The sequence below is a fragment of the Girardinichthys multiradiatus genome, chromosome Y (assembly GCF_021462225.1).
Source record: "Girardinichthys multiradiatus isolate DD_20200921_A chromosome Y, DD_fGirMul_XY1, whole genome shotgun sequence".
Classification (NCBI taxonomy): domain Eukaryota; kingdom Metazoa; phylum Chordata; class Actinopteri; order Cyprinodontiformes; family Goodeidae; genus Girardinichthys; species Girardinichthys multiradiatus.
Genome location: NC_061818.1, coordinates 14,945,953 through 14,973,325, shown reverse-complemented (window position 1 = coordinate 14,973,325; position 27,373 = coordinate 14,945,953). Strand labels below are relative to the sequence as shown.

Sequence of the window (27,373 nt, the reverse complement as noted above, 5' to 3'; positions counted from 1 at the left end):
AAGACGTTGGTTTCATGGTGAAACTAACAGTTTAACTTTAAAGCCTCAGCGAAGGAAGCACAATGTATCGGACATTTAGTATAATAACACAGAGCTGCTACGACTTTCTGTAAGGACATGGATGAGTCCAAAGCGCCATCTTGCGCTGGCGGACGCTGAATACAAAGTCACTTCCCACCCGTCGAACCCTCCGTGCAAAGTTCAGACCCTGGAACTGTGGTGGCGGGTTGATACATTTTCCCACCTGTGGGTTATTGGTTTTGCAGAGATAGATGGAGCAGGAGCGCGGTGCGCAAAACGGTGGAAGTGTGTGCGCGTAAAAGAAAACCCGCCTGTGCGATCCGCATCTCCCCACTCTCAGGAGGCGCCCACTCACAGATCTCACTTCCCCGTTTCACGCGTGACTCGTATTTGGAGCTAAAAGCGGAATGTGGACCTGATTTCTCTGCCTTTAACCTGGTCTGATCCACATAGCGAGAAGAGATGAGCGGTAAGACACCTTTTAAGCTCGGCTTGAAGAGCAGTTTCTCACTCTATGTTCTCAGTGCGTAACAAGGAAATAATTATCAGACAGATTTGTTATCAGTATCTGGAAAACAGGTCGTTATCCAGCAGAAGCTGCGCTTTTTAAACTGGAACAGGTTTGATACCAGTAAGGATGTTCTCAGGTGATCCCTGCAGCCCTGTAAAATAACAGTTTTATTTTTTTGTAATTAGGTATAATGTGCTACTTGAAAGTTATAATACGCAGACATATACATTCTTTAAATACATGCAACCGCTGATCAAGCCTCTGAGTTACAGTTAGGCCGAAATGTATTCATATCCCTGGCAGATGTTAATTATGGTCATTCCACCAATTATTGTCATTGTTTCCTATCAGAAACAATGACAAGGTTCTATCATCGCTCAAAGGATGACAGAACCGAGTGGCAATTATGAAAAAGATCATCAATCTGGTTTATATAATTTACATTTTAACCAAAAATGGCATGTGGAAAATTATTTATACCCTTCCCAATAACCAATTGAAAAATTTGTATCGGTATTATAGCAATTCTGATATGGACTTTCCACTGGTATTTCTGATGATTTATCACTGTTGACTTTAAGTCTTGTAAGGTTGGAAGGCCTCCTTGCCATCACCCTCATCTTTAGCTCCTGGCACAGATTTCCTATCAGGACACTGGCTGGATCCCTTCAAAATGTTAATATTACTTTCAGTCAGAAGAAACATGTTGGTCAAATTAAAAGATTAAACCTAAATCTGGCAGGGGTATAAATAATTAAGTGCACCAAGCCACAGCTTTGTGCCATTGCCTTTTCGGCAGACTGGAGTTGCTACAAATAGCAGCCCTGATAGCTCAGGCACTACTGATCATATTTTACTGTGAATGGGTGCTTTTGATTTATTAGCCTTTGATATTGTCGTGGTGAAGGCTATTAATGGTTTGTAACAATCTGTTCATGTTAGCTGTAGCTTCATATTCTTGGTCTTTCCTCCATCATATTTTCTTGTTGTTAGGCCAGCAGCATCATTACAATCAAAAACACTTCCTGTTTCTGAAAATAAAAGAACAGTTAAAATGAAGGCTCTGCTTTTTAAGAAATATCTCTACTTTAGTGACCACACTGCACCTCAATTTGTAGCACAGCCTAGAGCATATTTATTGCAGTAGATCCCATAGTTAAACTAGTTTATCGCGACTAAGCCTTCCCTTTCAGATTATCTTTGACCATTCAAAGTAGTTATTTATTTAAAAGTTTAACAATTATTTTATGTCTAAAATTTACATTTGATGAGATTTAAACAACTTGACAAATTTACTAGTTGTAAGGGATCATTTGTGTTGGTCAGTTAAGTCCTTTGCTATTTAATACCTTTGCAGCATGGATCCATTCGGACCTGACTTCTTTGGGTACTGAATGGCTCTGTCTACCGGGGAACATTTGTGGCCATGAAATGTCTTGTTTATGGGAAAGAGATGGAAGAAGTTAGGCAAAAAATGACAATGGAAAAGGAAAACCTTTATAGTTTGACAGTTACATTTTGATCAATCTGAACAAGAATTATCAATTTACTAAAGACTAAATGAATAAGTCAAACAAAAACCAAACTATTTACTGTCGTCTCATTCTAAAGTACCTTGTCTCGAGTGCTATTAGTTTGTTAAGTAATTTATAGTGAGATTGATTTAATTAATTTCACTATAAAACCTTCCCTCAGAAGTTGGCCTCACTAATTAACTATAGAACAATTTGAGTTAAAGGATTAAACAAGTTAAAAGAGATACCAAGGTTGCTATGGTGACTGGTTGGTGACAGGCTTAATTAGGAGTGGGCCCCCAAATCCAGTTCTGGTTTATACCGTAAAACAAGTCTGAGCCTCCTAGAAGTTATCAGCATATACATAATTTTCTTCACTGTACGCTGGATTTAGGTTAAATAATTTTAAGCATTAAAGGAAGTATTTTGTTCTGCTCTTCATTTCTCCAATGAACATTAAACAGCTCTTTCCTTGTGAATGTGACCAAATGTTTTGAGTAGCTAAAATGATTTTAAATAATCAATATTATTACCGATTGTGTGCCTTTTTGTTTTAATAGTGCAGATTGTCACTGATCATAAGAGAACAAAGTCTCTTCAGGCAACATCTGGGTAATAATAGAGAATCCCAAGCATCCTGAAGCACGCCCCAACCTGTCTGTTGGCTCCAATGAGCTTTCCAGCTGCTGCCACTCACTCACGGCATCAGTACTTGGCAACAACAGAGATACAATGGGTAAATAGCCTCAGTCACAACGTATTTGTCTGAAATGTTTATGTCAGTTGTCATGGCAAGCAAAAGAAGCGATGTGATTCAGCCTCTGGGTCAAAGCAGGGTCAATGGGGTTGTGGTGTTGCAACGTGTTGGGTGCGGAAGCTGGTCTCAGGATTTTTCTGAATAATGTGGAGAAATCTGAAAATATTTATTCATTTTAGTTGGACTAAATATTGCAGCATTCATTGAAACATTCGCTTCTCCTTTTCTGAAGTGAATAGACAGAGAAAGCTTTGGCCTTTGGTCAGCTCCTTTTACTTTTAGATGTGTGACATGAGTCATGCAATTGTTTTCATTCCTGTGCTATTGCATAATGACCTACAAAGAGTCCTCCCTACCACTTATAAACACACAGCAGCAGACTTTTTGTTTCTCTGAAACAACCACTGATGGTTCTGGTCAGAGACATTGGACATGCACTCATTAACATCATGAATGTCATAATAATTTGGGGAGTTTAATGAAAATAAAACTTCAGAAGTTTAATGAAAACAACCACTGGGTGTTTATGTTTGTATTTATTGCTTCTTTATGATTTAAAATTCTATATAAAAAGCTAAAATATATACATGTATGGCCACAGCAAGTTTTGAAGGCATCAGCCATTTAATTTCTTTCAAAAAAACGTGTACCATTGGCTCACCAGTACAGATTCTGGTACAGGTCCCCTGCATCACAGGACAATCAAAAACATAATTTTGGAGCAACCCATCTTGACAAAAAGGGAAAAAAAACCTCTCTCCAACTACTCTGCAATCTTGCTTAAATGTGTAGGGATGCTACAACTCTTTAAATTTGAGGGGGGTTTCCCCTAAGCAAAACAGCAACAAAAAGCTATCCAAATTGCTAATAAAGTCATTTCAACCTGGAAAGACTCACATAATGGAGAAATAACAAGATGACCGTTTAATGGAAGATTATTTCTTTGGCGCTCGGACCCCTGAGCAAGACATAAAGGCTGAGGATGAAGTGGATTTGAATAAACATTTTAGGATTATGATTAAGTATGTCTTCCCCCCTTGGAATCCCATCGTGGTGGTGGGGTAGGCCATGGTATGGAAGGAGTTGGGAGCCTAGGGTGGAGAAGGGGTGCAGGAGGGTCGAAGCTCAGCAGAAGAGTGGTGTTTTACAGAAGGTCTTTAAAAGTGATGCCCTAGGAGATGATTGGCCGAGGAGAAGTGCGGGCCTGCCGTTGATTGGAGCAGCCAGTGAGGAGTGATTGGACGTGGCGGGGTGGTGAGTCTTCCGTGTTGAATGTTCGTTTAAACTCCATTTCAACCTGGAAAGACTCACATAACGAAGAAACAACAAGATGACGGTTAAAGAGTTTATTAATGAAATATTATTTCTTTGGCGCTCGGACCCCGGAGGAACATGTAAACGCTGAGGATGAGGTGGGTTTGAATAAACATCTTAGGATTATGATTAGGGCCGAGGCCAAGCTGAGGCTGTACTGAAGGAAAAATAAATTAGTTATGAATGATCTGAGATGAGTGGGGAGTGAAAACTCAGACCAAAAAAATTTTTTATGGATTAGGCCCGAATGGGCTTACCTGAGTTATGCCTGAAGAGGCGTGGATGTCCGGTGACAGGTCAGACAAAGATGAGGCTGCACCTGACCAGGCATCAAGGCGGCTAGATGAATGCCTGACAAGGCGTAGGATTGAGATGTTCAGAAACGCCTGCTAATGGCGTGAGTGAGCCTGTCAAGGCTGAATGGGGAGCATGTCGAGGGTTGGTTGGATATGCCTGCCAGTGGTGAAGATCTAGGTGCGTCTGAAAGAAAAAAAGCAAAGAAATGGAAACTGTCTAAAAAACTTGGTAATTGAATTGGAATGAGAGAAGAAAACATTCAGGTTTAAGTGGTTAGATGTGAGAACCAGGAATAATGAAGAAAGGTTAATGATTGATCTAGATAGAGGAAAGGATTGGATAAGGCCGACCACCACCAGTAAATGTGAGAGTTCTTACCTAAGAACTGATATATCGTTGTGCAGATAAGACAGATTAGAGGTCAGGACGGACGTACGAAGAGAATGCTGCGGAGGACCACCGGCCGAGTTGTTGGAGCGAAGCTGTCAAAACTCCTTGTGAGGCGGCTGTAGTGGCCACCCTGATATGAAATGAGTGACCTAAGAACTAACTTGGAGGAAGGATGCATTGAACTATTAGTCTCAGATGGTTGAGGAACCAGGAAGCAATCATGGGAACTCCTTCAGGAGTAAGGAAGAGGGGCAAGCAGGTTGGAAAGAGTTTGTGGTGTTGATGGCGAATTTAAACATGGCATGAAAAGGGCAGAATGGACCATTTAAACGAGCAATGAAGATGAAGCAAGGACATTTTTCCTTTGGAATCTTTAAGATAAATTTTAAAATGATCGGGATAGAATTGTTAGGTCTCTAGCAGGATCGAATGAGCTTGATAGGGTAGTAAATTCCCCTATTCTGAGGAAGCCATAAAAAGCTAAAAGCTAGGCGCTGGAGAGAAGACATTTTTGGTAGGGTGAAAAGGGGCCTGAACAGAGCACCAAGATGAGATCTTTTAAAATGGAAAGAGTGATAGGTCTCCTGGAATCTGGCTGAGGAATGCTACGATTTTTTTTGACCTTTGAGTAAAAATTTGATGGAATGATTTGAGAAAAGGCTTCAAAAAAAGGATTTAAAAAAAAGTGGCCTTTTGAAAAGAAATTTAATGCCGGCTAATAAACTCTTGATGTTAGGGAGTTTGAAATGCCGGACATCAAAGCAATGAGTAATAAATGCTAAGACAGTGAGAATGCGGACGGGGTAAAGAGGAGCATTATGAGCGAGGCAACATTTTGAAAAAATTTGCCAAGCAAAGCAATAAGACCTGAGAGTGGAGGGAGCTAAGCCTGAATTACAATAATAATTGGCTGATTGGAGTAAAGGAATGAGGGATGAGTTTAGTCGAGTATCAAGTCTTTGAGAGGTGGTATCTGTGTTGGATGAACATTGGCTGAAGGGCAAACCTGGAATATTGAACGAGAAAGAGCATCAGTTAGTGAGTTATGATGACCGGGAATATGGCGGGTAGTAATGATAAAATTGTGAGTCACGGCTTGCCAGGTGATGCGGCGCATAAAGGGCATGATGGACTTAGAAGAGGAGCGGCCTTTATTAATTACTTCGATTACGGCTGCATTGTCGCATAAAGCGGCTATGCGTTTTCTTTTCCATTGGCTGCCCCAGACGCAGCAAGCTATAGTGATGAGGATTTCATAAAAGGCTGATGATTCGAATTGAGGAAAAGAAGGTGGCCAGATGCCAGCGAACCATTCACCCTGAGGAAATCCCCCAAAACCACGGACGGAGCTGCGTCCGTGAAAAACTGAATGGAATCTGCTGACGTGACGACGTCATCGTAAAAGAAAGAGATACCGTTCCATTTCTGCAGGAGAGAGGACCAGAAAGACAGGTCAGAGCAGCAACCTTCATCTAGAGAAACCGAATCGTGCAGAGAGGGGATAGAATTAGCCAGATCCAAAAGGCGAGAAATAAAGGAGCAACCTTGGGGAATTATGCGCATTGCGAAATTCAGATGACCCAGGAGGGACAGGAGTTGACGCTTGGAGATGACTGGGAAGGAGAGAAAGGACTGAGAAACGTCGCAAATAAAGGACAGCTTATCTTCTAGCAGAGAAGCTACCATGGCGTCTGGATCTAGGGAGATGCCTAGGAACTCGGGCTTCTTGGCTGGACCTGCTGTTTTCTCTTCAGACAGGGGAACACCGACTTGCTGAAATAACTGGATCAGCTTAGGGTGGTAGGGGCTGGGGGAGGGGAGGGAGGATCGATAAGAAGAAAGTCATCTAGCAGATGGAGAACGAAAGGGAGTTTTCAAACATTTAGGAGAATCCAACAGAGTCTCAGACAGCTTGTTGAAGAGGCAGGGGCTACTCCTGCAGCCGACAGTGAGCCTGACTGCAAAAAAGAAACGGCGGTCCCATTTAACGCTGAGGAGGTGCACCAGCATGATTTTAAACACGTCGGTAATGTCTGCTTTAGCAAGCCAGGCTCCACGCCCCGCAGTTTTAATAAGCGATATGGCGTGATCTACTGTAGAATAATACAAGGAAAATGGGGGCTTGGGAATAATGGAATTAATATTGAAAAGAGGACCGGAGTGAGGAGCTGAAAGATTGATAATAAGGCGCTTTTTTCCTGAATACTGTCTGGTTGCTACTCCTAAGGGGCTAATACGGAAGAAAGAGAAAGGAGGGGATTTAAAAGGACCTATCATATAGCCTTTGGAAATCTCCTTTTTAAGAAGCTGAGCTACAGCTTCTGGCTCACGGAGAGCTGACTGCAGGTTTGCGCAAATGAATGAGGAAGTGGGGAGGAGAGGGACGCCAATGAAAAAGTCTTGGGAGAGACCTGTGATGAGGAAATTGACAAAAGGACCGTCCGGGTGGGACTGAAGGAGGGCAGCTAGTTCGGGAATAATGACAGGAGTGAAAAAGTAACCAAAACTTAACGCCTGGAACCAGGACGAATCCTGCTGAGGGATGAACGGCAGGGGCAAACGGACTTCGGGTGGGCGTCTTTGCAGAAGCTGCAAATGTGAAGAAAAGAGCATAGATAGAAGAGAGCGTCCATATTTAAGGTAAGATCTGTGATGAGGGCCAAGTATGTGTCCAGCTTGATTCTTCTATCTGGGAATACAGAATAAATAACATCCCTAAAAATGCTGAAAACTGCCACAAATTCTCCAAAGGGGGAGATCTTTGGAGAGGCGGGGGGATAGAGGATTTAAAGACTGCTGTGACGTCTTCCGAGGTCGCGATGCAATGGTCTAGTTCAGGAGAAAGTAGAATGAGAGAGACTAAAGTAATCGCTTGACCCTGGAGGGGAGCCCGGGCAGCTGGCTGAGCAGCAGGCTGAGTGGCAGACTGAGCGTCGGGTAGGGCAGCGGGCAGATGGACAGCTGACGTGGCATGTTCTGCGGAGAAATCCATGAGGTGTTGAGTGAGTGATGTGATGGAACGTTGAAGTAAGTCCAACGATGAGATAAATGAAGTGGGGACAGCTGTAGTTGAAGAAGATGAGGCAGCAAGAGGTTCAGAGAGAGGCGAGTGCGCCTGAAAACAGGCCGGGAAGAGACATAGCCAAAGCTAGAGTGGATGAGGAACAGCCTCTGCATTTCTTGGTAGGGGGGTTGGGTTTTTCCGAGGAAGGAGGCAGAGGAGGTGGAAGCGGAGGGGAATCATGGGATAGAAAATCAGCGAGCTGAGCACGCTGAGAAGCGTATTGGTCGGACCCGGGATTTATTCCGCTCGACCTGAGCTGGGAGGAAAGAGAGGGAGTAACGAGCTGCGAAGCTAGACTGGAGCTTCTTCTAGCAGAAGCAGCGGCAGGAGGGCAAGGACCCGATATGAGGTCTTGCAAAGAACCAGCAGGATCGTCAGATTTGGACATGCTGATCGAAGCTCAGCAGAAGAACGATGTCTTCCATGCAGAAGGTCTTTGAAAGTGATGCCCTGGGAGATGATTAGCCAAGGAGAAGTGCGGGCATGCTGTTGATTGGAGGAGCCAGTGAGGAGTGATTGAATGTGGCGGGGTGGCGAGTCTTCCATGTTGAATTTTCGTTTAAACTCCATTTAAAAACACATACACACACTTGACTAACAACTTATCCAGATATGCAAAACAACAAAGAAAGCAAATCAAAACAAAAGTTTCAGTCCACCCTCAGCTTCACCCAGTGGTCTGCCCCATTGAGATGGATGATTAGGGAATTCTCTCCAGGTGAAGTCATTAGACAGCCATCATGTGTGCACTCTATGAAGCTAGCCCTCAGGAAGTGGACCTCAAAGAAAAAGAAGTTAGTCTTCAAAATAAAATATAACAAAGCAAACTTCCTATTAGTGTTTGTGTGTGCTTCACTTTAGTGAGGAAGATGCTTTCCAGCACCCTCACAAAGCTGAAGAATTTTGAACTCTTGTTCCTTCTTTATTCCATTAACCTTTTTTACAATGCATCAATAGCACTGCAAGCAAAACAGACCCTCAGCATGATGCTGCCACCAACCTGCATGACAACTGGAGCAGTGTTCTTAGGTTTGAAAGCCTCATCTTGTCTCCTCCAAGTATAAGTTGTTGATGTTAAACTACCATCACTGTGGACGGTGAAACCTCTATACATTCTTCTTAATCAATTTCCTTTCATCTGATAGTGAGAGTTCTGTAGATAAATGCTTGCAAACACACATCAGAATGGTTTTAGTATGGATAAAGTAGCTTGAATAAAGCTTGAATTCCCTTGATTTTAACCCTATTGAAAATGTATACACTATGCCTAAAAGCAGTGTCTGTACCAGGAAACCAACTAATTTAAGACAGCTTTGCCAATTTTGACAACAGTCAAATATAAAGTCAGAAATATGCCAGAAGCTTGTTCATGTAAACTAAAATTACATAGTTTACCTTCAACATACAAACAAGCATTTAACCAAATATGAATGGGGCTATATCTGTTTATTTGAGCCTCTATGTGTCACATTGCGGTTTTGGGGTGGACCAAAGCGCAGAGAAGAGCTTGGCAGCAGCATCTTAATAATTCTTCAGTTTATTTACAAAAGGGTCAAGAATGTAACAAAATCACTGCAGGTACAACACAGAGCCGGAATCCACAAAACTTACGAGGCAGACATTGCAGGAACTCATGGCAAGGACGAGGGTTGTGAACGAGAGGAACCAGCAAAGGACAATGAAACAAAACCAACTAATATACTGAGGGAGAACAAAGGCAGGGAGGCAGAGGGAGCAGGTGAACCTAAAAAAAACTAAAGCATGAGGAAAGGGACTAATTAACACGACAGTGAGCAGACCTAAACGAAATCAGACAAATGGGGCATAAGAAAACTAGAATAATCCTGTACTAAAGTAAACAGAGAAACTTGAGGGGACACAGGAACAACAATAACAACCTAAGAACAAACAAAGAACCCCTAAATAGAACCAGAATACAAAAGTAAACAAACCTAACCACACTGACTGAAATAACTGGAAAGGAAACAGAAAATAAACTAGTAAACAAGAAGAGTGCAAAGGAACAAATACCAAAACATAAATAAACACAAAGATACTAAGAGAGAAATTAAACTAGAGAATCCAAGGAAGACAAAGAATTATAATAATTATAATAATAATAATAATAAACCATACAAAGTAATAAGAAAACAACCATAAGAAAGAAAACATTAGGAGGCGGTAAAGGGAAACAAACTATCAGGGAGCAAAGGGAAATAAACAAACATGACTATAAAAACCCAAACTAAATAAAAAGTTGAAAACACAAGACCACAACAAAGTCAAAGATGTCATATCATGACACTATGTATATTTTTAACAGTGTGAAGTAGAAAAAATATCAGCAATAAATAAAAAACTGTGCACATAATTCATGTTTCACAAATCCCTGCTGTTAGTTTTTGTTTCATCTTGTCTTGAAGGAGAAATATTTCAAATCCTTTAAAACCCAAATAGATATGAAGATTTATGCCCAAGATGAGTTTATGGAACGTCTGACCAGAAGGGTTCACACATGTGGCTTAAATTTCACAATTGTCAGAATCATTTCATGAGAAGAGGTAGAAAAAAAGATTTTACTCCATCTTTAGGAGCATCATTACTTTCTGCCTGCAGTGTCTTCTCATCTCATCAAGATGTTGTGCTACACCTCACAGAAAGTTTGTTTTATTTTCAAATCTTTTAGACAGCATTAACCCTCCATTAAGGGAGATATCTATAAATTAATGACATAGATTCAAGATGGATATTTTGAGGGAGGTAAAACCATTAGAGAATTCCCTTGAAGATTTCTATCTCATCACAAGCAGACAAAAACAAACTCTAGTGGATTTACTTCTGGGAAGCCTATTTAGTCTGGGAGTGGACATGTGCTATGTCTGAAAGTCTGCCTCATAAAGCTGAGATAGGACAGAAACAGAGACATGCCGCAAAATGGCAAGAATTTGTTTTAGTAAACTGATGGTAATCAGTTTGAAGAAATGCAGTCCAGAAAGCCCATTTCCTAAGCTGTCGGCTTTCTGGTCATATTCAGGTGTCACAGACTGGCTGGAAGGCGATGGAGCGCAGGAGGAGGCCAGATCCTGCCCTCGGTGGTCAGAGGAGTACTGCGAGGAGCTGTGGGATCGCATGGAGGGAGTGCGGCACAAGCTCACCCGCATCCTCAACCCGGCCAAGCTCACCCCTTACCTGCGGCAATGCAAGGTCATCGACGAGCAGGATGAGGACGAGGTGCTCAACTCCACGCAGCATCCGCTGCGCATCAGCAAGGCCGGTAAGATCGGAGGGGAGCAATTATTTATCCAATCAGGGATCAGCACCATCACTCTTTTACAAAACTGCTCAGGAGAAAACACCAGACCGCAAGGAGGATGTTAATACTACAAGAACTGTAAGACACATAATGGCAATATGTTGGGAATTAAAGAGTGGCAGAAAGAGGAGTAAATGAAGATAAAGATAAAAAGATTGATGTTGTAAATGAGTACTTGTGCCAAGACTGACCTAGTGCTGTTTTTACTTTACAAGTTAGTCTGCTCATGTCAGTCATTCATCATGCTCATCCTGATATCTGCATAACTAGAGGGAAGCTGCCACACATCAAAGAAGCAGCATTTTCATAGTTACACAGCAGCGAAAGCTTACAGAACTAAAATGCTGTTTTCATTTTAAGTATCAGTTTTGTTTTCTCCCTGCATATGTTTTTGTTCTGAGTTATCTTTATCTCGCAGGACGTTTGCTGGACATCCTGCGTTGTCAGGGCCAGAGGGGCCTTCAGGCCTTCATGGAAGCGCTGGAGTTTTACCATCCAGAGCAATACACACAGCTGACAGGAAAACAGCCGACGCAGCGATGCTCCCTCATACTGGGCAAGAAACCATTACTTTACATCTGTACACTATTAAAACAATAAAATTACAGTGGATAAGTAATAGGAATAAAAAGCTTGACTAGTTCAGGAAGTTATTACTTCTGTTGAAGGTGAACTCAAAATTAAAGTTTAAAAGTTAAAAAGCAAATGAAGATCAATAAGTTGAACTTAACCTGTTAACCCTAACCTGTGGAGGATTGTGTGTTTGTCGATAATGTCAGTCGAGGATGTGGAAGATGTGTATATAATTGGATGTTTGATATCAGGATTTCTGCTTTTTGGAGTCAGTGGTTACCTGGCATATGGAGAAATTCGGAGAATGTCAGCAGCTGTTCTGGCCATTGTAAGGCTGCCTGGCACGTATGATGGGCTCTTCAGGGCAATCAGCACTCAGACTGAGATGTTACGTGAGCTGAATCGCAGACTGGATGTGATCCTTAGGATCGCTGGCAGGTTGCGGTTTCTGGACTTAGGGGTGAAATGGGATAAATCTTGGAGAAAGTTGTTCGCTCGGATCTGGCGAAAGACCAGGAATTTGGCACTTTGGATTCACCTTTGAGAAGCACCAGCGAGACTCTCAAGGCTGATGGAAAATTAAGAGTCAGCCTAACCCAAATAATTATTGTTTTTCTGAATCTGGCTCCTCTGCGCGGCCTTGATGGCTGGCTATCTTCAACTTCTCCTGGAAGTTATGTAAACATGACGCTCTGCTCCCTCTGCCCCCTCCCTTCCCTGAGGACATCTGTGGACCTGCTCAGAACTTTGTGGCCGGTTGATGTACATTCCAACGAACCATCAACAGTGCTTCATGGACTTACTTACACACACTCACTTACACACACACACATGCTCAAGATAAACATATGCACCCCTCACACCACCTTCACCGTTCCTGGCATGATGTTGTTTTGTAAATTTGTTGCTTCTTTGTGCTGAGGTTTTTTGCAATCTCAAACTGTATCCTGCTAAGGATAAAGTGTGAAATATGATTTTTTTCCCTCTACTTACCTAATGTGGCCTCTTTTCTCATCTAGCAAGGGCAGCACCTGTGAGCGGGCAGCAAAACCTCGGTGACCCGTCTCCCCCTTGTCTTGTGTCATGATGTATGTTTGGATGGGTTGTACTGGAATTCTAATTTTCCCTCGGGGATCCATAAAGTATCTTTGAATTGAATTGAATTGAATTGACTGCGATGGACTGGCGACCAGTCCAGGGTGTACCCCGCCTCTCGCCCATAGACTGCTGGAGATAGGTGCCAGCTTCCCCGCGACCCACTATGGAATAAGCGGTAGAAAATGACTGACTGACTGACTGAATTGAATTGAATTGAATTGAATTGAATTGAATTGAATTGAATTGAATTGAATTGAATTGAATTGAATTGAATTGAATTGAATTGAATTGAATTGAAAGTCATGTAATCAGGATTATTTTAGAAAAATGTAGAAAAATACAAAAGCTCACTGGCAATTTGTGGATTTCCACAGATTTCTACCAAATGTTTTTAAGCAAAGACATCAAAACCTAAAAATGATTTGTAACCTTTACTTCTGTTTTTGGACACAGATAAAAGAACATTACATGTTATAGATTCAAATACTTCCGCAATCTAGTACCAGGGTTCTCAAACTGTTCCAAGTACCACAGGTGGTAGTTGCCTTTAGTGGTGCTCGATAGAAATTTTATCATGGATTATTTGCAAGATAAATTAAATTAGCTGTGATGTAGACCTAATGATCACAAGCTGCCAATGAATGAGATCTTTGCTTATTCAGAAACCTCTCAAAAGAAAAGAGCAATGGAGAAAAAAACTCCCAGTACGGCCAATACAAGCTAATTTGGACAATAGTGGGTGCTATTGGCAATTATGCTTTGCGACCATTTTGGATTTTGTGGAGTCGGTGAGAAACGTCCGACTTGCCCATTTTGGAATTCTGGACAACATTTTTCAGATTACAAACATGGAAGCTTTAACTTGTGCGTCAATATTTTTTCTTGGAAAACCTGATATTTACTGAGGTGGTACTTGCTCTGAGAAGTTTGAGAACTGATCAAGTAGACCGTGAATGTGTACTCCTGGAAAAGGATGTGTCACTTATAAGATGTTAGTATTGCAAGGCCAAAGAGCTTGTCAGTCCAGGTCACATTGCAGAAAAAACATCCAGTTTTTATTTGGAAAAGTTTAAATGAAATTGTTTTGTCCTAAAAATATGATCATAGATGAGGAAGGTCCAGAGGTTTTGACTCAGTTTCTGCTGCTGGAGGTGCGTAAACTGAGGGAGCCGCTAAGAAACAGCCGCCTGTGTGAGCGACGCCAGTCTCAGCGCTGTCGGATGGCAGAGGAGGATCGTAGCCGAGCCGAACACAAAGCTCAAGAGCTGCGGCACGACAAATTGCTGCTTGAAAGGTCTGTCGGCTCCTTAGCTCTATTGAAAAGGTGGATTAATTTGTTTCTGTATGTTATTTGCATTGGAAACAGTGTGTCTCTTAAAACCAGGCAAATCAACAGCTGTTTCCTGCAGAGATCACTTAGTTAATAAACCTGCTGAGCATCCACTCTAAAAACTATTTCCTATTTGTCTAGACTGTGTCTGGACTGGGAGTCAGCCAGTCGGGAGCTGGGTAAGCTGAAGGAGAGACACCTTGAACAGGCTGTAAAGTATTCAAGGGCCTTAGAGGAGCAGGGCAAAGCCACCACACGAGAAAGGGAGCTCATGAGACAGGTAGGTCCATCATGAGGAGGTGTGGTAAAATGGAAGAGAAAACTTTAATTCACCATTTTAGCCCATCGTGCTTGCTAGCAACGGTTGAACTTTTTCACATATTATATTAAACTTCAAACTATTGAAATTTTATGCAACTTGAAGCTGTGCGTAATTATGCAGTGCAAAGAAAATGGTGAAGAATGTTGCTTACATTTGGATTAAGCCCTTAGTAAATACTTCTTTTGAAAAGGTTTTCTTCCAGGATTGCCCCATTTTAACTTCGATATGCCCATTACCTCTGACATTGCTGAAGAAAAGCATCTCCACAGCATAATGCTGCCACCGCTATATTCCACAGTGGGCATGGTGTGCTCAGGGAGATGCGTTATGTTAGTTGTCACCTTCATCCTCACGATTTCTGTGTCCACTGTGTGGCTCATGGCAGTCTTTAAGCGGGTCGTCTGATGGATTTCTTACAACATTGGAGGTGCCCTGTCGACAGATTTGCCCACCTAAACTGTGGACCTCTGCAGCTCCTCTGGAGTTAACATTCCTTCTGGCTGCTTCTCTTATTAATCCTCTCCTGGCCTGACAGTTTAGGAGGATGTCCTCGTCTTGGTAGATTTGCAGTTTTAATATACTAATTCTATTTTGAAATAATAGACCGAACATGTTCTCTAACAAACCTCTGAGGCCTTCACGGAAGAGCTGTGTTTACACTGAGAATAAATTCCAGACAGTTGAACTATTTACTAATAAGGGGACCTATTAAGGCTGCTGGTTGAACTGGATTGAATTTTGGGGTATCAAAGTAAAATGATCTTCATGATTTTGTACTACTTAGTGTTGGTCTTTCACCAAAACTTTCAATAAAATACATGTGCGATTGTAGTTTTAAAATATGGATGTGTCAACAGGTTTAACGTGAAGTTTGATGAGCTCAGAGCATGTCTTGTTAGAACACATGAAGCGGCCCAGATTCAATCAGAGCAGTTGGCACGAAGCTGCACGCTGAGCTCTATAAGGCACCTGAGCAGATGTTATCAGCTCTGCTTTTTATTCTGTGCTCTTTCGGCATGTCAAAGACGCGTAATGATTTTCTTGGTTGCAAATGAATGGAAATATTATTCATCATCATTCTTGCTTTGAGGTAAAATAAAACAATAACAATGCAAACACACAACTGAGCAGATCCAGTAATGTAGCCTGTTGACAGACAATCAAGATGCTCTGTTTCAGGTTCTGCAAAAACAGAAGGACACGTTTTATCAGCTGAAACCACGCAAACACTAATTATCTTAACTGTATTTTTTGGTTGTTACTATAGAAATATACCACAGCAGAACTAATGGTGTCACACTAAAACTGATGTTTGCCAACTACATTAATTACATTTTTAACCTGTTAATTTAGTTGTTCTCTTTCTGCACACAGGTAGAGGAGCTTAGATCCAGACTGACTGAGGCAGATAAAAAAACAGAAAATGCTGATATTCCAGAGACTAACAGAACAAATAACGATCTCTACAATGGGATAAATGGCTCCAGTCCTGCTTTGCCAGAGAAGCCGCCGCAGCTCACTGACGCTCAGAAACCAGAAAGAAAGGAAGTTCAGATGAGGAACTCAGATCCCTCCACTGGAGTCATTGTAAGTCTAGGTTCATCTAAACAAACACTTGATGCTTGTTGGGTTCGTTTCATGTTCTATAAATAGTGATTATGCTCATCTTAGGCCCCGATGGACATCCTGCAGCAGGACCGCAGAGAGGCTGCAGAACAGAGACAGGAGCTCTGTGAGATCGTCACCAGACTTCAGGGAGAGCTAAGGAGCGCTGAGGAGAACAGTGACAAGGTAAAAAACAAAAGCCCTATGCAGTGCATTCCGAAAAGTCTCGCTTTGCCCTTTTGGTCTGTTACAGTTTTTCCAAAACTGATTACATTCATTTTACCCCCCAATGTCTTCATAAAATACTCTATGATAACAAACGCAAAACAATTCAATCAAAGTTTTTTCAAATTTATTTAAAACATTTTATTTTTAATCCCATATAGGTGCCCTATACTTACAAAAGTATGCCTGCACACACATATGAACCTGAGTCACATCCCACTCTAAACCTATAGGGTTTAATGTAATCTATGCTGCTATTACATCTTCAGCGCTTCTGGAAAGGATTTCCACAAGATTTAGATGTGTTCATGAGAATTTTTAACAATTCCTCCAAAAGAGCAGTTGTGAGGTCAGACGCTGATGCTGGACGAAATGCCTGGCTCACAGTCTGTGCTCTATTGTTTCCCGAACATGTTCTGTCAGGTTGAGGTGAGGACTCTGCAGGCCAGTCAAGTTGTACTACACCAAACGGACTCATCCATGTCTTTATAGATACACATAATTTATCCCTCCAGAAAACAAGTCTCTACTTCTCTTATTTGTGGAGTCTATCCCGCTTGGAGGGTAGGATGATATCGGAGATTCTGCTGAGAAAAATGGTAGAAGATAGCCAATAACAGGTCTACAAGCTTATAGAGATGTACTCCGGAAGAATGAGGCCGTGTGTGCTGCTAAATGTGCTTTTGCACATGTGATCTTTTTGGTTGTTTTTTATGTTTTTGAAGGAAAAAACTTATTTTCCAATCAGAATGTAACAGGAATTGTAGTAAAACTGAAGCTCTGTGAATACATGCAGTATCATCACACTCAGAGGATTTGAAGCCTAAAATATCTGGCTTGATAATGATTATTTCTACAACTATTTAAAGCTCTGGTGTAAACAGACTCTTGTGCCTCTAAATAAAGGAGGTAATGACAAACTGTGTTTGCAGTTGGAGGTGCAGTGTGAGCAGCTGCAGCAGAAGGTGAGGACTCTCCAGCTGGACTGGAAGACGGAACAGAAGAGGAGTCTGTCCTACTTCAACCAAATCACGGAACTGGAAAAGGAGAGAGACCAGGTAAGTGGAAGAAGGCGCCCTGAAGCAAGTCCGTTCAAATGGTTTGCAAGCAGCCCCACAATGTTATACTGCCACCACCATAACTCACTGAGAAGGGGTTACTGAGCTGATTTGTGTCAAGTATGGTGTTTTTCTTTACCCACTTCCCCATATTTCTAGAATCACACCCAGGTGTCAAAACATGTTTTCTTGCTGTTTTATTAAAACAATGCAGTTCTTGTTCAGTGTTTAAAGTCAATCTGTTCCCTTTTATGGATGGCCAGTTGTAAGTCTATAATTCATTTTGTTTTCAACAATGAGTTAAAAGTCCACTGATATCAGTTTTTATTACTCTGTCGTTGTTCCAACCAAGCATTCTCTGCATCACGTTTTGAGGCACGCCTTATTGTTGCTTTGTGGTGCTGCTTACTTAACTGTGCTGCAAACTCTTGGGCCATTTTCTAACAATGCTATTGCTAAGTTATGCAAACACCTCAGTTGCACACATTCTCATTTAGTTAATTTTAAACACGAGATTTAGATTTAATACTACCAATGTTGGTAAATACACCCAAATGTATTACATTTTAAGTGGAGGAATTGGTTTACTTGAAGACATTCTGAAGACATTCAAGTAAACCAATTCTTGTAATGTATCTGATATATGTTTTATTACATATAGATTTTTTTTTATGAAACTAAACGTTACATTTTTTTTTTACATCACAAAAACCTGTCATTTTAACAGGGGGTGTGTACACTTCTGAGCTGTATAAAAATCAGTGCCATCTGTCTAAACAACAGTGGTGAAATGTAAAGGCTGCCTCCATAAAGACATCAATTGGTGTCTAAATACGTTCCAGAGTTGTTGTAATTGATCAACTGGGCACTTCAAACATTTAGTCTAGAATCAGAAAGGACATATGGGCTAAAAGCGTTAAAAATTTGGTTAACTCTATCACTCAAAATGGAGAGTCTGTGGCATACCAGAAGACAGAGATGGTCTTTGCAGGACGCTCCACAGACCATCCTGTTTTGACTGTTTGTTGCTATTGCCATAGTCTTAATCCTGTATGGAAATCTAGTTTTAGGTGGGGGTAAAACCCCAAGAAGGGGCTATTTTCCCAAGGACACAGAAGTCTGCCCAACAAAGTTTTCAGTCAACTGGAGATTGTCAAGGTTTTGCATTAATAGTTGGTGTTATTGCACACGCTTCTACTGTAGTTGTAATTTTTATGTCCTTTTTGTGTCTTTTGATGAGGCTTTGCATAGCTGAGACAGCCTGCAGCTGGAGTACACTGACTGCCTGCTGGAAAAGAACCACCTGCGCAAACGCATCGCAGAGCTGCAAGCCAACCTGGAGCAGCAGCAGAGAGAGCTGGAGAGGGAGCGAGATCGGTGCCGGGAGCAGATGGAGCAGAGTCCCTGTCTGAACTGCGTGAGTCAACGCAGAACGTAGCGTACCTTCATCTGGTTGTTTCTATCACAGAGCATTTTACACATTAATTATTCTATGTTTCTGCTCTCCAGTCTGACCTGTCTCTGTGCAGCGAGGACCAGTGCTTTGGGCCATGCTGTTCCCTTGACCTGGATCTAAGTCCACAGGCCAGCAGAACTAATCTAGTGCTAAGGAAGGTCAGTGCTGGGCTTATTCCCATGGTTATGATTCAAGAAAACTACTCAACATTAACAGAAGCATTACCACTGCGAAAGTGAACTTCTCCACATTTTATTACATTACAGCCACAAACTTTAAAATGTTTAATTAGTATTTTAAGTGATAGAGCATAATTGTGAAGTGGAACTTAAACGATACATGATTTTCTGCAGTTTTAAAAAAATGAAAGCACGTGGCATGCCTTTGTATTCAGCCCCCTTTACTTTGATACTGCAAAAAAATAAATAATCTGATTTAAAATTAAATGAAATAGTGTCCACCTATGTGTGTCAGAATAAATAGTTCTTTGAAGGCCTCAGACAAGGACAAGATTAAAGCAGGATATAGTTACAAAACAATACCCCAAACTTTGAACATCTCAATAAATCATCTATAAATGGAAAGAGTATGGCACAGCTGCAGACCTACCAACATAGGAGTCCACCTGAACTGAAAGGCAAGAAAATATTTACCAGAGAAGTGAACAGATGGCCTAACATAACTCTAAAGCAGGGGTCTGCAACTCCAGTCCTTGAGTCTTGCAACTTTTGGATGCATCCCTGCTCCAACACACCTGAATGAATGAATTGTATAAAAGCAAAAATACATTTTTTTTAGTAATGCAGAAATGGACATTTAGGTCAAACAAAACGTAAAACATTCAGCGATTTACTACCCTATGTTTTTATTATATCAACTTTTTATGACCTGAATTGTGGTTTATTATAATACATGTTTAGGTGTCTGGTGCTACTCTCAATGAGATGTGCTGTATATGTTAGTTTTCTTATGACTGTTTATGTAGTGTGTAATGCATTCCTTATATTGTGAGACAGGATTTCCATGAACCATGCAGCCCTGTCCTGCACAAACACGTTTTTTCCTGCTATTAATATGTTGTGCAAGGAATGGAGCCTTTAAAGAGCAGAACTAAGTCTTGTTGTTTTTGGGTGTAATACTTTCTTATGTAACTCCCAGCACGTATGTACATGTCCAACCGCCTCTCACTGGCCAGGAAGTGATGCTACATTTCATGTTTTGTGTGTCACAGACGCCCCCTGTAGGCCAAAACAATGTAAACGCTGAGGGTAAGCAGTCTGATCTGAAAGACAGTTTTTCATGTGAAGTAACCATTGATGTTTGTACTTTTGTTTACATATAGAATCTGATCATTAGTGTTTCATTTAATTGTCCTCTCTATTCATTTTAAGGTTCAATTTACAACTCAGAGGAGAACCTGCTGTCTATTGTGAGTCACAACAATTTTATTTTAACATAAAATTAGTTGCACAGGAATCACTGTTTAAATACTTACTTTGGTTTCCTCAGTCAAAGGATATTGAAAAGGAAATAAATCGCCTGTCCACGTTCCCCTTTCCTCCATGCGTGAACTCCATCAACAGGCGGTTTAACACAGAGTGAGTTTATCGCCATACTTTGAAGTCTTTCGCTATGTTTTACCTTTGTTTCATCCAATTATTGTCCTTATTGTTCTTTTTTCATGAAGGTTTGATGTGGACTCTTGGGCAAGTGATGAGAATGATAATATTCCAGGTATATATTTCCAGGCATTTAGCTTCACAGTATAATAATTTTTACCAGAAGCATATTGTAACCACATTTTAAAATGTTGTTTTGTGTTTTTTAGGGGAACACTCTGAACCTTCTCTGTGGGATTCCTGGACCTCTTTGCACTCCCATCTCTTTCCCCCGGATTTGGTCAACCTGCCCCCAGTTTCTTCTCACCCGTCCACCCCTAATGTCCCCAGGTACCACCACAAAGTGTTGCTGTATGTCAGTAAAAGAGCACTAGATTAATTTATGTGTTATATTCTGGCCTAAATTCTAACCACACAAACACTCTTTTAAAATGTTATATCTTTTTGAGAATGATAGGGCAACTAAATGACTTGACTGTACAGAGTGGGGCATAAAATATGCCCTGAGCTTTAACTAAGAAAATATAATAATCAGACTTGCCTGTCGTCATCACCATTTCAATTTTATTAAAGCTCATTGTAAAAATATTCAAATCCCTGGGGTGTTCTTCACATTTTGTTAGAAAAGCATAATGCTGCCACCATCATGTTTCACCAGGGGCATAGTGTTTCACATGTAGGACAAGATATTGATATTGTTTTAAAACCTTACCCTGCTTAAACCTTCTTCATGATGCTGCTTGTTCGCTAATGCTCTCCAACAAACCTCTGACGCCTTCACAGAACAGCTGGCTCCATACTGAGATTACATTACACACCGGTGGACTCTGTTTACTGACTATAGGTCACTTCTGAAGGCAATTCGGTTAGATTTAGGGTATCAGAATAAGGACGGCTGAATATGAATTTTGAAAAGCATGTACTCTTTCCTTCTTTTTTCCAATTATGTGTTGGTCCTAATGGAATACAGTGGCCCTTGTGATTGCAATGTGACAACATGTGAAAAGGTTTTTGCAAGCCACTTTATTTCATTTTATCTGGGAAATCTTTAAAATGTGACTTTGTTTTACACATATTACTAAATTGCAGAAAGTGAACAATTCTGGACTCGTACTTATTTTTAGTGCATTTTGTTCTTGTGGTCAGGAAGCCACCCTCACCCTGCTCTCCATGTTCAAGCCCCTCCAACTCGCCAAAGCTTGGAAGAGCCAGTCTGGCTGATGATGTCACTATACTTGGAGGAAATCGAACTGGGATCTTTGTCAGTCACGGGAAAGCTGGTTCACTGGCCGAACAGTGTGGACTGCAGGAGGGCTGCGAGCTGCTGGAGGTCTGTGTCTGAACAATCACTAAAAATTGTATGAACACTCTGTGCAAAAAAAAAAATACTTTACTAATCTTCTGCATGCTTTGACCCTTGTGGACAACTCCAGCTTGTATCTGCAGCTTCAGGGAGGTGTTATGCTTTAAAACTGTAGATGAAACTTAGACTGTAACGTCCTACACCCTTTTGTCTTTATGGTGTCCAGCTGGATCAGGTTCAGTTTGGTGGAGGAAGTGTGCTCCTGGCTCAGTGCACTGCTGAGGTGGCCCACTTTTCTCTGCAGTGGTGGACCGAGCCCTCAACACTCAAACACCAGAGGAACCCAGACGGTAAGTTTGGAGGTTTGACAAATATCAAAGGACAAGGAGACCTAAGGGTTGAACCAAAACGTTCCAGATTACACTTTAGAGATGTCTAATCCAATAGGGATCAGGACTTAACTGGAATATTCCTACTTATTTGTCGTCAGTTCTTTTGTTTCCCATTTTCAGCCTACTCCAAGCTCTGCTCAGAGCGATCCTCGCCATCCTTTGTGGGCGCTGACTCCTTCTATGCGCGTGTTAATCTTAACATGGAGCCTCATGGTGACCCGCCATCTCTGGGTGTTTCCTGTGATGACATCGTACATGTCACAGACACAAGGCACAATGGGAAATACCAGTGGCGCTGCTCCCTGGTGGACCGGGACACGGCCGTACCCCTGCAGACAGGAATTGTGCCCAACTACAACAGGTTGGACAGATACAGTTGGATTTGACTGCTTTATTAGAAATTTTAACTGATTTTAATCATACTTTATAGTTTTCAATACCTTTCAAATGTAAAACATCTGTTTTCCTCCAGGGCACAACAGTTATTGCTTATAATGTTACGAAAATGTCACTGGAACAAAAGGACATGAAGAAGAGGATGGTAGGTCTGTTCCTATTGCAATGAAACAGGTTCGGCTTGATATCTAGTGGTAACTAGACTATAAGTGAACCTCTAAACCTCCAACACTTAATGCTGTTTTATTGTGCTTCATTTCTGTAGTTTCCAAAGAAAATGCCTGACCGTGTTCGACTGGTCAAGTCACTGGATACCAACACTCGGGGTAGTGGTTCCTCAAAGCAAGTTTTTTACACTCTCAGCAAACGTAAGCTTGTGTTCCCAGTCTGCAGCAATCTACAGTACTTCTGTTGCTCTATTGTGCATTTTTGATGTAGGTTTTACCTCCCTTCTACAGGCCATGAGGACCATTTGATCCCATACAGTTTGGTGCAGCCAATGAGAGTTCAGACTAAGAGGCCGGTCATCTTCTCGCCCTCTCCTCTATCCCGTGGGCTGATCGAGAGGCTGCTGCTGCCAGCAGAGTCCGGTTTGAACTTTAACACCTGCCCACCAGGTGAGGATGAAATAGACACATACAATACTTTGAAATGGTCATAAGCCTGGATTTTGTCATAATGTAAATTCAGTATAATTTATTGGGATTGATTTTGACAGATCAACACGTCAACATGTGTCAAGTAGAGCATAATTGTCAGGTGGAAAGAAAATGATTGCTGTTACCCAAAGTCCAAACGGGACTTCTTATGGCTTTCATGCAACAGTGGATTTCCTCTGTCATTCTTCCAGAAAGGCCAGATTTGAGGGAGTGCATACATAATAGTCATCCTCTAAACAGATTCTGTCATTGTGCTTTATTATTAAGGCAATCAGAGTAAAGGAGGCTGAATACAAATGCTTGCCACACTTTATAGACTTTTATTTGTAATGTATGATTTCCCTTCCACTCCACAAATATTTGCTGTTTTGCGTTGGTCTATTACATAAAATCCCAATAAACCATATGGAAGTCTGACTGTATTTCAAGACATTTTACATTTATATGACACTTTATACAAAAATCAGGGGGTAAAGCCTGAGGATCACCACATGATGCACCTCATTCTGTTTTCCATTTTCAGAACCTATTCAAGCTTCAGAACAAAAGGACAAAGGGATATTTCTGTTAGATTCCTGCAGTCCAGAGCAGGTTCTGGGAATAAGGCTGGAATCAATACAGGATGTGATCAGTCAGGTACAACTTGGTGTTCTTTTGTTCTGCATGGCGCAAAAGCAGAACCCAAAGCATTGCTGAATGCATGTTGTCACACATTCTCCCATTCTTTCCCTTTATCTCCATCAGGACAGGCATTGTCAGCTAGAGCTGGGGCTCCCCAGTGTGGAGGGCCTGCTGAGGCAGGGGATTTACCCCATTGTCATCCACATTCGCCCTAAAAACAAAAAGCACAAGAAGTTCAAGTAGGTTTAATAGTTTTTCCAGGATGAACCCAGGATGATCTATGTTACCTTTAATAAGCAACATGTTTATTGAGATATGTTTGTGCGATACAAACAGGAAGTTTTTTCCGAGGTGTGGAGAGGACAGCATAATGGAGGAGGTGTGCCAGGCTGAGGAGCTGCAGCTGGAAACACTGCCTCTGCTTTACTACACTGTGGAGCCAAACACCTGGAGCTCGACCGAGGAGCTGCTGGAAACCTTACGTGTTGCGATCCTAAGGCAGCAGAGGGCAGTAGCATGGGTTGAACTTGACAGGCTGCAATAGAGGATGGATGTGTGTATTTAATGATAATACAAACTTGATTATTCTGCTGTTATGGGAGCAGGTACTAAAGCAGGATCTTTACATTAGCTGTGATGTAATGTGCTCATGGAAAGATTTATTTAGAATTTCAACAGAAGCCAATTTAGGCTTTTGCGCATCCGATAATATTAACTATTTTAGATACCATATTGTCATAATACTCATGTCAGTACAAATCAACCTGTAGCAAATACATCACGATGCAATATTGCCTTTCCCTTCAGACTCCTCACTACAATTAAGGTTAGAATATTTTCTAAAGCTGTACAGTTTAATAAAGCTTAACGTGGTTAAAAAATTTAACAAACAACTAATACATGTTTTTCGAACTACTGTGAATTCTGTTTGATGTTGTGTTTTAAAGAAAATGTGCATTTCTTGACATGCTTAAGTGACATTTGTATGACTCAAGGTCAGCATTTTAGTGCTATTTGTTTAATTAGAATCACTTTTTTTATTTTGAAATAAATACTTTTGCATTATACTTAATTGCAAAAATCTGGATTTTTATTTTACATAAAATTTCTGTGTTGATATTCACACTGTATCCCTTTGTAAAATAATACCATAGTAATCATTAAATAATTGTTATATATACTTATAATTATATAATTATTATTAAAAATAAATGATTATATTAATAAGTATTATGATTATTACATTTACTGGTAGAGCTACTTCAAAATGTGAATAACAATAGTAATAATTGTCGTCAGCATTATCATTATAGTACTCATCATCTTTATATTTAATCAAAATAAAAACTTGAATTTAATCACATTTATTAACTTTATTTGGCGCCCTCTCGTGGACCGTGCTTAATAATGCTACGCTCACGGAAAGTGGAATTTGCTCCTGGCTTCAAGGCGCCCTCTGGTGGTCTGCAGCTGTACTCGCCGTGCTCCTCCTCCCTTCTCTGATCAACAAGCAGCCTGGTGGTGATATAATACACTGGCTGAACCTCCACAGAGAAGCAAAATGGCCGATAGTAAACTAACCGATCACACAGCGATAGACAGTAATCAAGGGGATACGTGTTTTTTGTTTACAGCTTGAGAACTACATTTGCGCAAAAAAGGAGTAGTTGCGTTTTTTCCACTTTTTCTACGATTAACATTTTTCGCCTCCCGGTGATGTCATTTCTTATTCAATTTAGCCTTGAAAGCCTCGAAGAACTAGCTCGCTAGGCTAGCTACCTTGCTAGCCTGCTAGCGGTGGGTCTGCAAGAATTTTTGCACAGAAGCACTTTATGTCCTGTGTGATTCCCGAGGTGAGTAATATCCCTTTAATGTCTATGCGCTACATGAGCCTTTTCACAGAACATATGACGCAGATAATAACGCAGCTGCTTCTTTATTTACACGGCAAGCTTCACGCCATCTGTGTTAGGATAGCTTCGCTTGGACAAACGTCATACAAGTTTCGTCGTATAAATTTGGCCCTGGCAAATGTTAGAACCAGCAGCCGAGCAGCCTGCTAACCAATCACTCACTTAAAAGGTCCTTAAGGGTGTAATTTGCAAAATGAAGGACAATGAGAACAAATGGCACATTGTTGGTAAGTTAATGTGACGTTAGTGTTTGTCGGCTGAGTTCAGGATGGATCGTGTTGAGGTTCTGAGTGAATCTGCTCTGTTGACAGCTAGCACCGACTCTACTGTACCTCGTTAGCATGTTATTTACATAAGGGTTAAGGTCAATTTCTTCGGCGGCTGCTCGCAGGTACTTAAAAGTGAACACATAGTGTATTACAAAGTGAAGGATTAAACCCAGTAGTGATCCAGTTAGCTTAAACCACCATTGCACACACTTCTAATAATGTGAAGCTTAACGAGCAGAATAATTTCAGGTCCACAGCCACTATTGTACTTTACAAACGTTTTAATAATCCATTCACATTTTTTCACGTTAGAACCACAAACATCAATGTATTTTAATGGGATTTTATGGATTAGACCAACACGTGGTAGTTAATAATTGTGAAGTGAAAGGAAAGTGATATAAGCCTTTCAATTTAGTTTTTTTATTTTTACAAATGTTTCATTGAGCCTGCCTTTGCCTGATACCCCTAATTAAAATGCAGTTCTACTAATTGTCATCAAATGTCACCTAATTCGTAAATAAGGATCCACCTGTGTGTAGTTTATCTGCAGTTTAGAGCCAGCTGTTAGGTTAGGGCCTCCGAGGTTATATTTAGTAAACGTTGGTAAACAAAAGGCATCATCAAGACCTAAGGAAGGGAGCAGACAGGTCAGGCAGAATGTAGCAGAGTTCTACAAGGAGGTTACATTAAAACACAATATTCCCAGCTTTGGACTTCTCAGTGAACTGAACATCCATCTGAAAATGGAAAGAGCTGCAAATATATCAACACATGGCAATAACCAGAAAAAGCAGTGAAATGACTCATGGTGACTGTGGAGGAACTGCTAAGATCCACCGCTCAGGTGGGAGAATCTGCTGACAGGACGGTCATGCTAACTGCTAACCGACCACTCACGGACCATGTCTTCATGGAAGAGTGGCAAGAACAAAAGCCATTGTTGAAAGAAAGCTGTTCAACATCCAGTTTGGTACTACCCGTGTAGGGGACACAGATGAGACCCAAATAGAACTTTTTAAACTAAATGTAAAACACTGTGGCAGAACACTAATATTTCACATCGCCTTGAACACACCATCTCTACAGTGAAATATGGAGCTGCCTGGACAGCTTCAACTTAGCAGGGATAGGGAAGTTTGTGACAGTTGAAAGGAAAATGGATGAAGCATAAAAACAGGGAAAATATTAAGGAAAACCTGTAAGAGGCTAGAAAAGACTTGGAACTGTGGTGGAGAGTAACCTATAAAAAGGACAACAACTCTAAATACAGCCAGAGCTACCATAAAATGTTTTCAATCAAACTATATTCAGGTGTTTGAATGGCCCTGTCAAAGTTTAGACCAACATCTA

General features: G+C 41.1%; 1 protein-coding gene across 1 annotated transcript; it reads left to right on the top strand.

Annotated features, from left to right (window-relative positions):
* The first annotated feature begins 342 nt into the window (after positions 1-342).
* On the top strand, positions 343-24,910 carry LOC124863780 (caspase recruitment domain-containing protein 10-like). The gene is given in 25 exon segments (XM_047358266.1): positions 343-490; positions 10,903-11,142; positions 11,600-11,737; positions 13,960-14,146; positions 14,324-14,462; positions 15,879-16,091; positions 16,176-16,295; positions 17,267-17,392; positions 18,633-18,809; positions 18,902-19,006; positions 20,080-20,116; positions 20,240-20,277; positions 20,358-20,446; positions 20,536-20,582; positions 20,677-20,797; positions 21,614-21,797; positions 21,997-22,120; positions 22,283-22,523; positions 22,635-22,660; positions 22,663-22,703; positions 22,824-22,926; positions 23,017-23,175; positions 23,741-23,853; positions 23,962-24,077; positions 24,175-24,910. Coding segments are annotated over 25 exon segments (3,099 nt in total). The 5' UTR covers positions 343-483; the 3' UTR covers positions 24,383-24,910.
* The last annotated feature ends 2,463 nt before the right edge of the window (positions 24,911-27,373 follow it).